Consider the following 15,336-nt stretch of genomic DNA (forward strand, 5'->3'; position numbering starts at 1 on the left):
CTGGGAAATGCCTCCGTGAGCTCAGCCTCAAGCCCTGGGCGCTCACAGAGGCCGTGTCCTCGACCCACCCATGGAGGTGACACCTGGCCCAGGCACAGGACGTGCCCCATCTCCTCAGGGACCTGCCTGGGCACTGGGTGTGCCAGAAAAAACAAAGGAGTGGAGGTTCCTGGGCCTGGTGTCCTCAGCACCCTTGGGTTCCTGGGATGCCTTCAGCCCCCCTGGGAGGTGCCTCCATCCCCAGGTTGGTTGCTTCATCCAAAAGCTCCAGCAAGCAGCCCAGGAATGTCTGAGGGACAGCAGCGAGGTCGGGAGGTCAGGGACGCTGCAAGGCTTGGAAAAACCCCGCGTAGAAATAGGAATTCCTCCTGCTCAGTGTCCTGTCTGCTGCCCAGCCCCTCCCAGGGTCCTGGCAGTGCCACTGGGACATGTCCCAATACTCCAGACACCACAACAGTGAGGGATGGCCATCTCCAGGTGCACTCTGTGCCCCCCAAACATGCCCCAAAAAGTTGTGGATGGCACAAGGATGGAGGGTGTCATCCTGCCCGGCCTCAGCTGGGATGTGGCACTTGGGATTTTTAAATGTTCTTTGTTTATCCACTTTTTTTTGTGAGCTCTGTGGTGCTCGGACCAGTGACACCAGGGGTGACACTGGTGGCCTCCTGGGCAGAGGGGGATGGCAGGAATGGGGTGTGAAGGATGATTCAGGCACCTGAAAGACCAGCAAGATACAACAGCAATGAGAATACGGAATAAACACATCAGCCTTTGGTCTCTCTGACAATCCTGAAAACTCCTCCCTGCCATCCTCCATTCCTGTCCCTGTGGCAGGGATTTGGGCAGCCCAGGGGCTCCCTGGCCCCTCCCTGCCCAGCCCCACCGTTTGGCACACACCTGCCTGTTCCAAATATTTCCTGGAGCTGGGAGGAGTCCCCTGGGTGCCTCCCTGGGCTGGGGAAGGTGTGTGAGCAGGGGACAGCTGTGCTGGGGCTCCCGGGGTGCTGGTGGCTCTGCAGGGTGCCCAGAGCCGTGCCAGGCTCAGCCTGGGTTCTAGTCCATCAGCAGCTGCTCTGTCCAGCTCTCTGCCCTGGGCAGAGGCCTTGCAGCCAGTTTAGGGGGGTTCATTCCCCTTGGATGAGTCACTGCTGGGGACTCCCCAGAGCTGGCACGTCCCTCCTGTCCCCATCCCTGCTGCTGGCCGTGGGGTTCGGGTTCTCATTCCTCCTGCTGGCCCCCAGCCCTGCAGGCCTTGCTTTGGGCTTTCTTTTCCCTCTTCCAAAGGCTTTGGGAAGCAGTGAGGAGCAGCCAAGCTGCTGTCAGACCTCCCCCAGCCCACGGGGGTGTGTGGTCAGGGCTTGGGAAAGGCAGAGAGGTTCCTGTGAGCCAGGAGAAGATTGGGAAAAGTTCCTCCAGAAGGGTCCTGCTGCTGGGGCAGGCTGGGATCCAAGCCCTGGCTGGTCCCTCCTGGTGGCCACCATGGTGGAGGGTGGGTGGCCACAGCAGGAGAGGCGGCTGCCGCACGCTTCAGCCCTCATGAGAGCTCTCAGCTCTTGTTTATGTTCCTGGGATCATCAAAATTCCTGGGACAAACTGCTGGCTCCGTCAGGCAGGCTGTGTTTGGGATGGTGGAAACGCTGTTGGCCAAGAGGTGCTGCACAGCTGGGGAGGCATGGGGTGGCCTTGGCCTGTTCCTGTCATGGAATCCTGCCATGGAATCATGGAAGGGACCTCAAAGCCCATCCAGTGCCATCCCTGCCATGGCAGGGACACCTCCCACTGTCCCAGGTTCCTCCAAGCCTTGTCCAGCCTGGCCTTAGGCACTGCCAGGGATCCAGAGGCAGCCACAGCTGCTCTGGGCACCCTGTGTTATTCCTCTCAGGGAACAATTCCTGCCCAAAATCCACTCAAAATCTCCCCTAGTTTAAAAAGGCTGTCACTGGTCCCAGTGAAGTCCAGAACATCTGAGCATCATCTGGTGCTGGGCTCTGTGGGGTGGCTTCGTGCTTTTCCTCTGCCCTGTCCCACCAGGAGACCCTGCTGGAAGGGATTGGTTCCTGCCACATGCAGATGCCCTGGCAGGACCTTCTGGCAGCAGTGGCACACACCCGAATTGCAGTAGCTGGGAAGAGTTGCTGGAGAGCTCTGCTCCAACCTTCCACTCAGCCAGGGGGGCTGGAGGGGCTCAGCTGAGCTTGGTGTGTCCCAGGAGGAGATGCCAGCGTGTCTGGGTTTGAAAAGACAGGAGTCTGTGAAGGAAGGCAACAGCCTCCTGTGAAATGGAAAGGTAAACTCCCTCCCTCCAAATTACCACAATTTCAAAATTAAAAGGCTCCCAGGTAAAGATACGGGAATGAGAATAAAAGTTCTTTACTAGGAAAAAAAAACCTAAATAAAAAAATATGTAATTAGTACAAACAAAACCTGACACCCTGAGGAGTCAGGGTGTTGGTAGTAGTCCAGTGTAATGGTGGCTGCTCCTCCTGGAGGGGCAGATGGAATGCTGCTGGAGCAGGGATCTGTAGCAGGGTGGAGTTTTCTCTGAAGGTCTGGTGATGGAGTAGCTGGGCCTGGTCTTCCACAGGGAAGAAGCTGCTCCTCTGGGGATCCAGCAAAGGACTGCCCTGGTGTCCCAAAATTGCTGATTTTATGCAGGTAGGAGTGCTTGGCTCCTCCCTCTGGGTGGAGCATCTCCCAATGGGATGATGGAACTTTACCAGCCATGCAGTGAGACATTCAATGGCCATTAACAGAAGATTCTCCCCGGAGGGAGTCATTGTTCTTGGAAGAGATAAGAAAACTGCCCAACCTCCAACAGATGGCAATAGAATCCATGCTGATCTTACAAACCAAGACACAGCGGCAGAGGTGTCACCACATGCTGGATGAGCCGCCCCTCAGAGCTTTTCTGGGGCTGTGCCTGTGGTGCCTCTCAAAGCATTGCCCAAATGCAAATTCAGGCACCAAAATTTGTGCCGCCATGGGAGGTAATGCAGTGGAGACCCTCAGCACAGCCCTAGAGAAGAAACACCCACCCAAGCCACCATGGCTGGACCTCGCTGAGCTCCCCAGGGCAGAGCTGTCCCCTCCTGATCCCCTGTGCCTGTCCCTTCCCTGCAGGTTCCACTGGAGGACCATGTCATCTACTCAGGCAACATCTTCCAGTACATTGAGGAGAACAAGAAGTGGAGGAACCGCTTCTGCGTGGTGCCACACAACTACGGGCTGGTCCTCTATGAGAACAAACTGGTGAGGACAACCCCCTCTCACCTGTAATGAACAGGGCCTATGCCTTTATTAATGTTCAGCTCTTTATTAAAAAGGATCAGCTGGGCTCAACACGGAGCTCATCCCTGCTGTTGTAGCTTTCCTGGTAGCCGAAGGGGGAGAAGGTGGCAGAGTCTGTCCCTGGAGTCTCTGTGCAGAGTCTGTCCCTGGAGTCTTTGTGCAGAATCTATCCCTGGGGTCTCCGTGCAGAGTCTGTCCCTGGGGTCTTTGTGCAGAGTCTGTCCCTGGGGTCTCTGTGCAGAGTCTGTCCCTGGAGTCTTTGTGCAGAATCTATCCCTGGGGTCTCTGTGCAGAGTCTGTCCCTCGGGTCTCTGTGCAGAGTCTGTCCCTGGAGTGTCCGTGGCACACTGGTAGCAGCAGGGTGAGGGGATGTGCAGAGCCTGCTGCCAAGGTCCAGCAGCAGCTATCCCTCTCCTTCCCTCCTGGTAACACCAGGAAGAGTTGTTCCTTTGTTCCTGCTTCCCACAGCCCAGTCCAGTCTGGTCCCCTGCAGGCTCTGGTGACAGGTCAGACACAGACCAGGGATGTGGTTCCCTTTTCCCCAACCAGCTCACCCATCCAGCCCCCTCCACTGTGCCCAGCCTTCCATTTATGGGTGTTTTCATCCCCAAAACCCCCTCCCATGATTCCACTGGTCTCCCTGTTTTGCATCCCAGTCCTAGAATGGCAGTGTGGGTGGGGGTGTAGGTGATTCCCAGGAGTAATTAGCTAATTAACATTTCAGTGTCAGTACTTAGTTCCAGCCAAGTGTTCCAGCAAGGCTGTTTTGTTCATAACACACCCATCTCCAGAGGGGTCATTCCCCAGGGGACAGCCCATCCATGACCATTTCTCCTGCTCAGGCCTATGAGCGGGAGCTGCCGCCCCGAGTGTTGGTCAACAGCGCTGGCTACAAGGTCCTCACCTCCGTGGAGCAGTACCTGGAGCTGGTCAACAACAGCCTGCCAGGTGAGAGCCCTCGTGCTGCTGGGCAGCCCTTGGGGACCTTTGGGTGAGTTTGGGGTGTGTGATCCCTGAGGGCCTTCTAGAAAAGGGTGATTGTGGGGTGTTGTATCCTTGGGAACCTTCAGAAGAGGGAGAGTTTGGGGTGTAGTGTCCCTGAGGACCTTCTAGAAAAGGTTTGAGGTGTGCCATGTTTAAAGACCTTCTGGAAGGGGCAGGTTTGGGGTGTAGCAACCCTGAGAAGCTACTGGAAAGGGTGGGTTTGGGGTGTAGCATCCCTGAGAACCTTCTGGAAAAGGTGAGTTTGGGGTGTAACTTTCCTGAGGACCTTTTGGAAAAGGTTTGGGATGTGGCATCCTTAAAGACATTCTAGAAGGGGCAGGTTTGGGGTGTTATATCTGTGGGAACCTACTGGAAAGGGTGGTTTGGGGTGTAGAATTCCTGAGGATCTTCTGGAAAAGGTTTGGGGTGTAGCATCCTTAAAGATCTTCTAGAAGGAGTAGGTTTGGGATGTAGCATCCCTGAGAACCATCTGGAAAGGGTGAGTTTGGGGTGTAGGATTCCTGGGGACATTAAAAAAAGGATGATTTTGGGATGTAGGATTCCTAGGAACCTTCAGAAAATGGTAATTTTGGGGTGTAGAATTCCTTAGGACCTTCTCGAAAAAAGGTGGGTGTGGGGCATTGTATCCTTGAAGACCCTCAGAAAGGGGTGGTCTTAGGGTGTAGCATCCCTGAGGATGATTTTGGGGTGTAGTAACCCTGAGGACCTTTTGGAAAGGCTGGGGTTGGGATGTAGCATCCTTGAAGAGCTTCTGGAAGGGTAGATTTGGGTGTGGCATTCCTGGGGATCTTTGGGAAGGGGTTGTTGTAGGGTGCAGCCTCCCAGGGATGCTGGAAGGGAACATTTTGGGGTGTAGAATCCCTGAGGGCCTTCTGGAAAAAGTGGGGTTTGGGTGTAGCAGCCTTGAAAACCTTCAGGAATGGGGGTTTTTTTTGGGATGTATTGTTGCTGGGCACCTTTGGGAAGTGGTGGTGGAAGGAAAGGAAAAGAAAAAAGAATGGAAAAATGGAAAAAAGGAAGGGAAGGGAAGGGAAGGGAAGGGAAGGGAAGGGAAGGGAAGGGAAGGGAAGGGAAGGGAAGGGAAGGGAAGGGAAGGGAAGGGAAGGGAAGGGAAGGGAAGGGAAGAGGAAATAAGAAAGGAAATGGCAAGGAAAACTTGTCTATGTCTCCATGAGAACCACATGATTTTTAATTACTTTTAATTTTACCTTTCCATTTTCATTCTCATCTCCTTTTGGGGAAAATGAGGCTCTTTTTGCATTGTTTTCTGGAACAACTCCCAGGAAAGGCCCTGGGAGGGAGATGAAGGCTCTGTGTGTCCCTGCTGGATACCCCCAACCCTGCATCTCCCCCTCCAACCACGCTCGCTTTCCCGCAGGTGTGACCCCCAAATCTGGGCACTCCCCCATCCTGAAGTGCCCCACGGATTTCCCGCTGATCCTGTGGCACCCCTATGCCCGGCACTATTATTTCTGTGTGATGACGGGCAAGGAGCAGGAGAAGTGGCGGGCGGTGTTCCAGGACTGTGTGCGGCACTGCAACAACGGTGAGTGACACCCGGGGACACAGCGGTGACCTCCTGCCCCACAGAGCCACCCTGCACAGCCAGGCTGGCCTCTGTGGGCACAGGGGATGGGCTGGAGCTCAGGAGGAGGAGAGGGGTGTGAGTTGTTGAGGAACTTTGGAGAAGGGAAGGGTCTGGGGAGATCCTTCCAGTGCCTAGAGGGGCTCCAGGAGAGCTGGAGAGGGATTTTGGACAAGGGATGGAGGGACAGGACACAGGGAATGGCTCCCACTGCCAGAGGGCAGGGATGGATGGGATACTGGGAATTAGGAATTGTTCCCTGGGAGGGTGGGCAGACCCTGGCACAGCTGGGGCTGCCCCTGGATCCCTGGCAGTGCCCAAGGCCAGGCTGGAAGCACCCTGGGATAGTGGGACATACCCCTGCCAACAGCAGGGGGTAGAACAGGATGATTTTAAGGTCCCCTCCAACCTAAACCAGTGTGGGATTCCATGTCTGAACATCTCATCAATGCCAGCACCACCCCCAGCTCCCTGGAGCACCCCTGTGCCCAGCTCCATCCTCTGCCCAGGAGGAAGTGTTTCCAGGGGTCAGCACAGAGCCTGGCTCCAGAGCTGCCCTGATGTCTTATTTCCCACCCTGAGGGAGAAAATATTTGTTAATTAAAGTCCCCAAACCCCAAACCTCCCCCTGAGGGCTACTGGAGGTGTGGGTGCAGGGCTGCAGGAAGGGGCTGCAGGGCTGTGGCAGGGGTGCAGGCTGTGGGTGCAGGGCTGTGGCAGGGGCTGCAGGGCTGTGGTAGGGGTGCAGGGCCATGCAGCTGGGTGGAGGCAGGACCTGCCTCCCACATCAGTGATACTCTGGCAGGAAAACACGATTTTCCTGCTTGGCTGTGGCCTGGGCACTCCTGGGCTGAGCTTCAAGTCCTGGCTGTGCTTGGGATGGTGAGAAATTTCCTGAGGAAGGCAGTGCCAGAGCTGAAACCTGCTTAGAATCAGGTGTTTTAGTGGGCATTTTAGATGCTGCCCAATTTCTAAATGCTTCTTTCATTCCTGGGAACTCTGGGTAGCCTCAATTTTGCCTCAGTTTTGCCAGGGCTGCTGTAACAGGGTGAGATCTGGAGCTTGGGTTTCACCAAGGGTTTCCATCCCCCCACGTTGCATTAAATCTCCTGAAAAACTGCTCTTTTAATTTTTATTTTGTGCTGGGGGTCTCGGAGCTCCTTGGGCTGAATGTGCCCCCTCCTCTGTGTGGGGCTGGGTGCTGTGACCCCCCATCCCCCTGAGGAGCATTGCTGGATGATCTCAGCACCCCCTGTGCTGGCTGGACCAGCAGCTGTGAGCAACCCCAGCTCTGGATAAAAGAGGAATTGATCTCCTGCTAACAAACCCGCAATTTTCATCTCTGATTCCCCTCCCACCTGCTGGGCGCTGCTGTGGAACACAGGGGAGGTGTGAGCCTCTCCACCACCCCCTCTGCCAGCCATGAAAATGGCTGAAAATGCCAGAAAATCCTCTCCTCCCTCTCCTTCTCCTCAGCATGTGATGGAGAAGCCTTCCCAAGCGGACAGTGGCCAAGGAGGGCTCGGTGCATTCCTCCAGCCCGGATTTGTCTGTGACATTGTTCTTCCTGCCCCTCTCTGCCCCTGGGAGCTCCAGGATCCTGTTTCATATTCCATGAAGGCTCTTTTGTTGTTGGAAAGCACTTTAGGTTGTTGGGGTTTTTTTTTCCTCCCTAAATTAGAGGCTCTGTTTCTGCCGCTGGTTGTGATCAGTGTGGGAATTTTCAGCTCCCTGTCTCAGACTGTGTTTGTGCAACAGCAGCTCCTCTGTAAGGGCTGGGGATGTGCAGCTCTGTTCCTCACACTGTGAGTCAGATTGGTGTCCCTGCAGCCTGTGGCTGCTCCAAAACTGTCCCTTGTCCAATCTGATGTCACCTGGGGCTGGGCAGTGCCCTCCCTGAGGGTTCCTGACCCTTGTTGTAGGATGGTTTGAGTTAAAAGGGATCTTAAATCCCATCCAATGCCACCCCTGCCATGGCAGGGACACCTTCCTCTGTCCCAGGCTGCTCCAGCCCTGTCCAGCCTGGCCTTGGGCACTGCCAGGGATCCAGGGGCAGCCACAGCTGCTCTGGGCACCTGTGCCAGGGCCTGCCCACCCTCCCAGGGAACAATTCCCAATTCCCAATCTCCCATCCATCCCTGCCCTCTGGCACTGGGAGCCATTCCCTGTGTCCTGCCCCTCCAGGCCCTAAACCACTCGTTAATGAAGGCAACTCATTAGATTTGCCCTGGGAAGTGGCACGGGAGTTTCTGGCACCAACCCAGCCTGGAAGGGCACAGGGCTGGGGACAAACTCAAGGATGTCCCCAGGCTCAGCCTGGAGGGAGTGACCTTGGGAAGGCTCTTGGGAGGCAAATCCTGCCCCAGGCCTGGCAGGGACAGAAGATGAGAATTGTCCCACCTGGGAGGGGATCTGAGCTCCCAGGAGCTGTGGATGGAGCAGCTCCAGCCCCTGGAAGCTCAGCCCAGCTCTGGCTCCCACCAAAGACAGAGAAAAGAGCAGATTTTACTTTCTAAGTGGTTTCCCCCCATGATTATTAAGCTGCCCCTTAGCAAAAGCTGCTTAGGCTTGGAGTTAATTGTAATCACCTTAGAAAAGTCTGTGTGCACTGGGAGAGATCTGCTCAGTGCCCCAGGCTGTCCCTCTTGGGCACCTGGCCATGTCCCCAGCCCTGCCAGGTGCTGTGGGACGTGTCAGCACTGCAGGGATGATCCCCTGGAGCCTCCCAGCAGGGTCACCCTGGCTCACATCCCATCCTGATCCCCTCCTGTGGCCATGGGGAGGGGAGCTGGGGTGGAGGGTTCTCTCCCAGGGGTGTTTCCCTGTCGGCAGGGACAGGCTGGGACAAGGCAGGGACACGCATGGGACATGTGGGACAGCTCCCGGGCTGCCCTGCCTGCCTGCTGTCCCCATCTTCTCGCTCCCAGCCCTGCCCCTCCTGGTGGGTGCAGTGGCAGGGTGGGGGTGACACCTGAGCCCTCGTGCTGCAGTGACTCAGGTGGGGACAGCCTGGCCCTGACTCACTCCTGACGCCTCTTGGCCACTTTCCTCTTCCTTCCAAGCTGCTCCCCGCAGGGCCCCTCTGCCTCCAGCCCCCCCCCCCAGCTGGCCCATCCCCACTGCTGGGGGCTCACTGGGTGCTGAGTGCTGTTGGGGGTCACTGAACCCCCATCCTGCTGAGCCCCTGCTGTGCCTTTGGGGGTCACTGAGCCCCCATTGTCCCCATGCACCATTTGGGGTCACTGTGCCCCCAGGTCCCCATGCACTTTTTGGGGGTCACTAAGCCCCCAAGTCCCTGTGCACCATTTAGAGTCACTGAGCCCCCAGGTGCCCGTGCACCATTTGGGGTCACTGAGCCTCAGGTGCCCGTGCACCACTTTGGGGGTCACTGAGCCCCCATCCTGCCAAGTTCCTGCTCCTGGGTGCCTTTGGGGGTCATTGAGCCCCCAGGTCCCCATGCACCATTTGGGGTCACTGAGCCCCCAGGTGCCTGTGCACCACTTTGGGGTCACTGAACCCCCCCATCCTGCTGAGCCCCTGCTCGTGCTGTGCCTTTGGGGGTCACTGAGCCCCGAGGTCCCCATGCACCTTTTGGGATCATGAGCCCCCAGGTCCCCATGCACCTTTTGGGGGTCACTGAGCCCCCATCCTGCCCAGCCTCCCTGCCCTCGGGGTGGCTCTGGAGGGGATCACTCTGGATGTATCGGGAGCCCCCCAATCCCTGCTGCCCCCACCCTGTCAGGGCCAGTGCCTTGGGACAGGATCCCCCAGTCCTGCTGACAGCCCTGGGGGCTCGCACGGGAAGCACCCAAAGGTGCTCTGGGGGTGCAGGGCTGCCCTCATTGCCAGCTCCAGGCTGCTCACTCGTGTCCCCTCGGCAGGGATCTCCGAGGAGTCCAGAGTGGAGGCTCCAGCCTTCACGGACGCCATCCGCATGTACCGGCAGTCCAAGGAGCAGTACGGCACCTGGGACATGCTCTGCGGCAACGAGACCCAGGTGGGACCCGCACCCCCAAACCGGGCTGCCGGGGCTGTGTGCGGCTGAGCGGGCTCCCCAAAAACCTCCTGTCTCCGCAGGTCCTCAGCAACCTGGTGATGGAGGAGCTGCTCCCCGAGCTGAGGAGCACCATCGGCCCCCGGCTGAAAGGAAAAGCCCCGGAGCGCCAGCGGACCTGGATCCAGGTGTGGGGCTGGGGCTGCCCGGGGGGGTCCCCACCGCCTGCCCTCCCCCTGCCCGCAGAGCCGGCCTGGGGAGCCTCCCTTCCCCGCTGGGCTCGGTGCCCACCGCCTTCGCTGCCCCCTTCTCCCGGCCCCTTCCCAAGAATCCGTCCTTTCTCCAGAGTGGATTTTTCAAGCTCCTTCTGTGTCCCTGCCCAGCCCTGCCCAGCCCCGCAAACAGGAAGAAGCCCAGCCCCGGAGCCAAGCTTGTCCCGGCTAAATTTAGCGAGCCATTTTTAGGACAGCGAGGGCTAAATCCAGCCCAAACCCTTGCGAAAGACTGAGGGCTCTTCAGAACTGCCTGTTAAAACCTTAAACCCCGATAATTACCACCAGGCTCATAATGGGCCACTTGAGCGGCCTGAAAACACACAAACTGCTTTTCCAGGAGCTTCGGTGGCTGGGAAGCCCGGGGAGGGAGGAGGGGGAGGGCTCTGCATCCTGCCAGTCCCAAAATCCAGCCTTTGGCTGCAAAGTGAGCGTGAAGCCTCAGCCAGCGGCTCCATCCTGCTCAGGAGGTTGGCTCTGGGACCCCAGGGAGGGGGAACAGGGCAGGGAACAGATTTCAGGGTGGGCTGGGGCTCTCCTGCTTGGACCACCACTGTCCCTGGACCACCAGTATCCCCAGACCTGCTGCATCCTCAGACCTGCAGCATTCCCAGACCTGCTGCATTCCTGGACATGAAACATTCCCAGACTTGCAGCATCCCCAGACCTGCTGCATTCCTGGACAAGAAACATTCCCAGACTTGCAGCATCCCCAGACCTGCAGCATCCCCAGACCTGCAGCATTCCTGGACATACCACATCCCCAGACCTGCAGAATTCCCAGACCTGCACTGTTCCCAGACCTGCACTGTTCCCAGACCTGCACTGTTCCTGGACATGCAGCATCCTCAGACCTGCTGCATTCCCAGACCTGCAGCATTCCTGGACCTGCTGCATCCCCAGCCCTACTTGGGGCAGGATGCCTGATGGAGGCAGCACTCACATCTCTGCCCCTCCAGCACCACTTGGAAGCAGTTTCTGCACTGCAGGAGCTCCATCTCACCCAGCTGGGGGGTCCCTGGTGTGGAAGCCCCTGGCAGGCTGTGGGGAAGGGTCCTGTCAGGGCTCTGGGGATGGCTCAGCAGGTCCTGCAGCCAGCTGGAGCTGCAGGCGATGGCTGGGGGTGCAGCTGGAGGCGTGGGGGGCTCTGACCACCCCACTGTGCCCCCAGGTGTCGGATGCTGTCTATAGGATGGTCTATGAGCTGGCCAAGGCGCAGTACGATGCAGCCGTGGCCAGGTGTGAGCAGGAGCGGCCGCAGCTGGAGAGCACCATCCGCACAGACATGGACCAGATCATCACCTCCAAGGAGCACCTGGCCAGCAAGATCCGAGGTGCGGCCCTGCAGGGGTGCCCTGGGATGTGGGGGTGTGCCCACAGCCCCTGGGGGCTGTTCCTGGGGTGCAGCACAGCCCATGGCACCCTTGGGGGTGCATGTCCTCACTGGCATTGTCCCAGGGGGTCAGGGACAAGGTGGGCAGACACCCCCCTGGCACGGCAGCAGGGCAGGAGTGGGTTCAGGACAGACCAGGGGCACTCTGCAGGAGTTCCCTGTGTTGTCGTGGAAGGGGGAGACTCCTGGAGGGGTTTGGGAGCAGGGGCAGCTCCTCCTCCCTGGGGTGGGTTTAGGATGTGATGTGAAGGGCTGGGAGGACAGAGGAGCCTCACCATCCTTACCCTGCTCCTTCCCAGCCTTCGTCCTGCCCAAGGCAGAGGTCTGTGTCCGTAACCACGTCCAGCCCTACATCTCCTCCATCCTGGAGGCCCTGATGACCCCCACGAGCCAGGGCTTCGCCGAGGCACGGGAGGTGTTCTTCAAGGAGGTCACTGACATGAACATGAACGTTGTCAACGAGGGCGGCCTGGAGAAGCTGGTGGAGGTGAGACCTGGTGGTGCTCCTTGCCACCATAGGGCTGACAGGGCCAGTCCTGCTTCCATCCCTAGTGTGGACAGCACTGGGAGACCCCAGGCTGAGAAGATTCCACCCATGTGGGGTGGAATGTCCCCACCCTGAGAGGCTGAGCTTGGCTTTGTCCCCAGTACATGGAGAAGCTGTCCCACCTGGCCTTCCACCCCGTGAAGATGCAGTCGTGCTATGAGAAGATGGACCAGCTGAAACTGGAGGGTCTTCAGCAGCGATTCGATGTCTCCAGCACATCTGTCTTCAAGCAGAGGGCCCAGATCCACATGAGACAGGTGGGATGGGGACCAGGGTCCTCCCCTGTCCCCCTGGGCTGGGAACAGAGGTCTGGGGAGCCCAGGCTGGTCCAGGCTGGGGTGTCTGTGCTGTCTTGAAGGGTGGATGATGCAGCCCCTTTGGTCTGGAGCCCATGGTGGGCTTGGGCATCCTGGTACAGCTTCCCCTTTGCCACCGAGCCCACTGGCACCAGCAAGGCCAGTAAGCCAATTCTGGGGTCTGCCCCAGCCTAACCTGGCGTGGGGTGTAGGAGGATGAGGGGTGCAACACCAGCTCTGAGCAACCTTCTCTCCCAACACCTTGATCCTCGGGGCGAGGGCTGTGGATACCATGCTGGGAGGTCGGGGATTTGTGCACAGTGAAGGCTCTTTGCCTGTTGGATACTGGGGAGGAATTCTTCCCTGGCACAGGGTACCCGGAGTAGCTGTGGCTGCCCCTGGATCCCTGGCAGTGCCCAAGGCCAGGCTGGACGGGGCTTGGAACAAACTGGGATAGTGGAAGATGTCCTTGCCCATGGCAGGGGTGACACTGGATGAATTTAGGGTCCCTTGCACCCTAAATCAGTGTGGGGCTCTGTGCTAAGGCTCATTTTGGTGTGGCAGTGCCCCAAGAGCCCCCTGCCCACCCTTTGGGTGCCCCCCACACTGACCACGTGTCTCTGGTGGCAGCAAATGGACGATGCCGTGTACACCTTCGAGACCCTGCTGCACCAGGAGCTGGGCAAGCTGCAGGGCAAGGACGACCTCTGCAAGTCCATCCAGCGCATCCTCGAGAGGGTGCTCAAGGTGAGGCAGGGGGTCAGGCCTTTGCTGGCCTTTGGTGGCCTTGTTCCGTGGCCAGGGAAGAGGCTAGCAGTGATGCAATCCATTTCAACAAAAGTCTTTTGGGGGTTTTGTGGATATTGCTGGGGGCAGGCAAGTGGGAAATCACCTGCAGCAGCCAGGTCCCATCTGACCACATCTGTAAAAGCCCCCCAGGGTTCAGATTGGCCCCCAAACCGTCCTGCAGCCAGCAGTGGAAGAGCTGGTTCCTACCCAGGCTCAGAAACACTGGGCAGCAGCTGGAGAGAGGGATGTAAGGCCAGAGGGGTCTGTGTGAATGGGTTGGAGCACAAATCTCAGGGGTTTGTGCCCGTGGGCAGGGGCAGCCAGCCCACAGCCCTGGGTGACCTGGGACACCCTCCCACCCTGCAGAAATTCGATTATGACAGCAGCACCGTGAGGAAGAAGTTCTTCAGGGAGGCCCTGCTGCAGATCACCATCCCCTTCCTGCTGAAAAAGCTGGCACCCACCTGCAAGGGGGTAAGAGGGGAAGGTTTGGGGTGCAGGGAAGGACTGTCCACACCTGTGGAGGGGCTGGAGCATCCACTCCCCCCAACCTGCCGGGCTGAGCCACCTCTCCCCTGGCAGGAATTAGCCAAGTTTCAGGAGCTGATCTTCGAGGACTTTGCCAGCTTCATCCTGGTGGAGAACACCTACGAGGAGGTGGTGCTGCAGTCGGTGATGAAAGACATCATGCAAGGTAGGGCCCTGTGTGAGGAGGGGGTGACCTCGTGTAGGGTGCTGGGGCTGTCTGAGGAGGGGGTGACCTCTGCAGGGTGCTAGGGGGTCTCTGAGGAGGGGTGATCCCATTCAGGGGATCAGCTTGGGGCTGTACAAGGTGGAGTGACCCCATATATGGTGTTGGGGACTCTGTAAGAAGGAGTGACCCCATATAGGGTGCTGGGGACTCTCTAAGGAGGGGTGACCCCATGCAGGGTGCTGGGGACTCTGTAAGGAGGGGTGACCCTGTGCAGGGTGTTGGGGTCTTCGTAAGAAGGGGTGAAGCCATATAGGGTGCTGGGACTCTCTAAGGAGGGGTGACCCCGTGCAGGGTGCTGGGGACTCTGTAAGAAGGGATGACCCCGTGCAGGGTGTTGGGGACTCTCTAAGGAGGGGTGACCCTGTGCAGGGTGTCTAAGGAGGGGTGACCCTGTGCAGGGTGTTGGGGACTCTCTAAGGAGGGGTGACCCCGTGCAGGGTGCTGGGGCTGCCCCAGAAGCAGCTTTCCCGCCTGGCTTGCCCCCTGGCAGGGCTGAGCAGTGGGTGGGATGCTGACCCCGTGCCCAGCTCCAGCCACCTCTCCCATCACCCACGGGGAGGGCTGGGCGAGCTGCCCCAGCCCGGCGGTGCCGTGACCTGTCCCTCCCTGTCCCCAGCTGTGAAGGAGGCGGCCGTGCAGCGGAAGCACAACCTGTACAGGGACAGCATGGTGATGCACAACAGCGATCCCAACCTGCACCTGCTGGGAGAGGGCCTGCCCATCGACTGGAGCGAGGAGTACAGCGGGCAGCCCGAGGCCGAGCCGGCGGCCGAGCGGCGCCGCAGGGCCAAGCAGGTGGTGTCGGTCATCCAGGACGACGAGGGGGCCCTGCCCTACGGGGCCGAGGCGCTGCTGCAGCCCGGCTCCCCCGAGCCACAGGAGCCAGGGCAGGCACATCCCGGGGTGCCCCCGAGCCCCCCGGATGCGGTGAAGGAGATCCGGGAGGCGTTGGCACAGGAGAACCTCGGGGATGGCACCAGGGCTGAGGAGCGGCTGATGAACGGCACCGATGGCAGCGGTGCCAGCGAGGAGGGCGTGCTGCTGGCAGGGGCTGCCCCAGGGAATGCCACACAGCAAGGTCCAGCCCGTGATGGAGACGGGGTGCACTGTGCCATGGTGACATCACCAGCACCTGGAGCTGAGATCCCACCAGGGTCTGGGAGAGAACGTGTCACACCAGCATCGTCCCCTGTCCCTGGAGCCGAGATCCCACCAGGGACTGGGAGAGAACATGTCACACCAGCATCGTCACCTGTCCCTGGAGCCGAGATCCCACCAGGGACTGGGAGAGAACGTGTCACACCAGCATCGTCCCCTGTCCCTGGAGCTGAGATCCCACCAGGGACTGGGAGAGAACCTGTCACACCAGCATCATCACCTGTCCCTGGGGCCGAGGTCCTGTCAGGAGCTGGG

The 15,336-nt window shown here is 58.9% G+C and overlaps 1 protein-coding gene across 1 annotated transcript in view; it reads left to right on the forward strand.

Moving 5' to 3' along the window:
- The window catches only part of NIBAN2 (niban apoptosis regulator 2), a 38,427-nt gene that overhangs the window by 18,090 nt on the left and 5,001 nt on the right, over positions 1 to 15,336 (forward strand). The window contains exons 3-14 of the mRNA XM_021548092.2: positions 3,121 to 3,249; positions 4,131 to 4,236; positions 5,672 to 5,839; positions 9,760 to 9,875; positions 9,956 to 10,060; positions 11,316 to 11,478; positions 11,837 to 12,024; positions 12,186 to 12,341; positions 13,011 to 13,127; positions 13,536 to 13,643; positions 13,752 to 13,863; positions 14,540 to 15,330. Of these exons, the coding sequence (XP_021403767.2) occupies positions 3,121 to 3,249; positions 4,131 to 4,236; positions 5,672 to 5,839; positions 9,760 to 9,875; positions 9,956 to 10,060; positions 11,316 to 11,478; positions 11,837 to 12,024; positions 12,186 to 12,341; positions 13,011 to 13,127; positions 13,536 to 13,643; positions 13,752 to 13,863; positions 14,540 to 15,330 (2,259 nt within the window). The remainder of the gene's footprint in view (positions 1 to 3,120; positions 3,250 to 4,130; positions 4,237 to 5,671; positions 5,840 to 9,759; positions 9,876 to 9,955; positions 10,061 to 11,315; positions 11,479 to 11,836; positions 12,025 to 12,185; positions 12,342 to 13,010; positions 13,128 to 13,535; positions 13,644 to 13,751; positions 13,864 to 14,539; positions 15,331 to 15,336) is intronic.

The sequence above is a fragment of the Lonchura striata genome, chromosome 22 (genome assembly GCF_046129695.1).
Source record: "Lonchura striata isolate bLonStr1 chromosome 22, bLonStr1.mat, whole genome shotgun sequence".
NCBI lineage: Eukaryota > Metazoa > Chordata > Aves > Passeriformes > Estrildidae > Lonchura > Lonchura striata.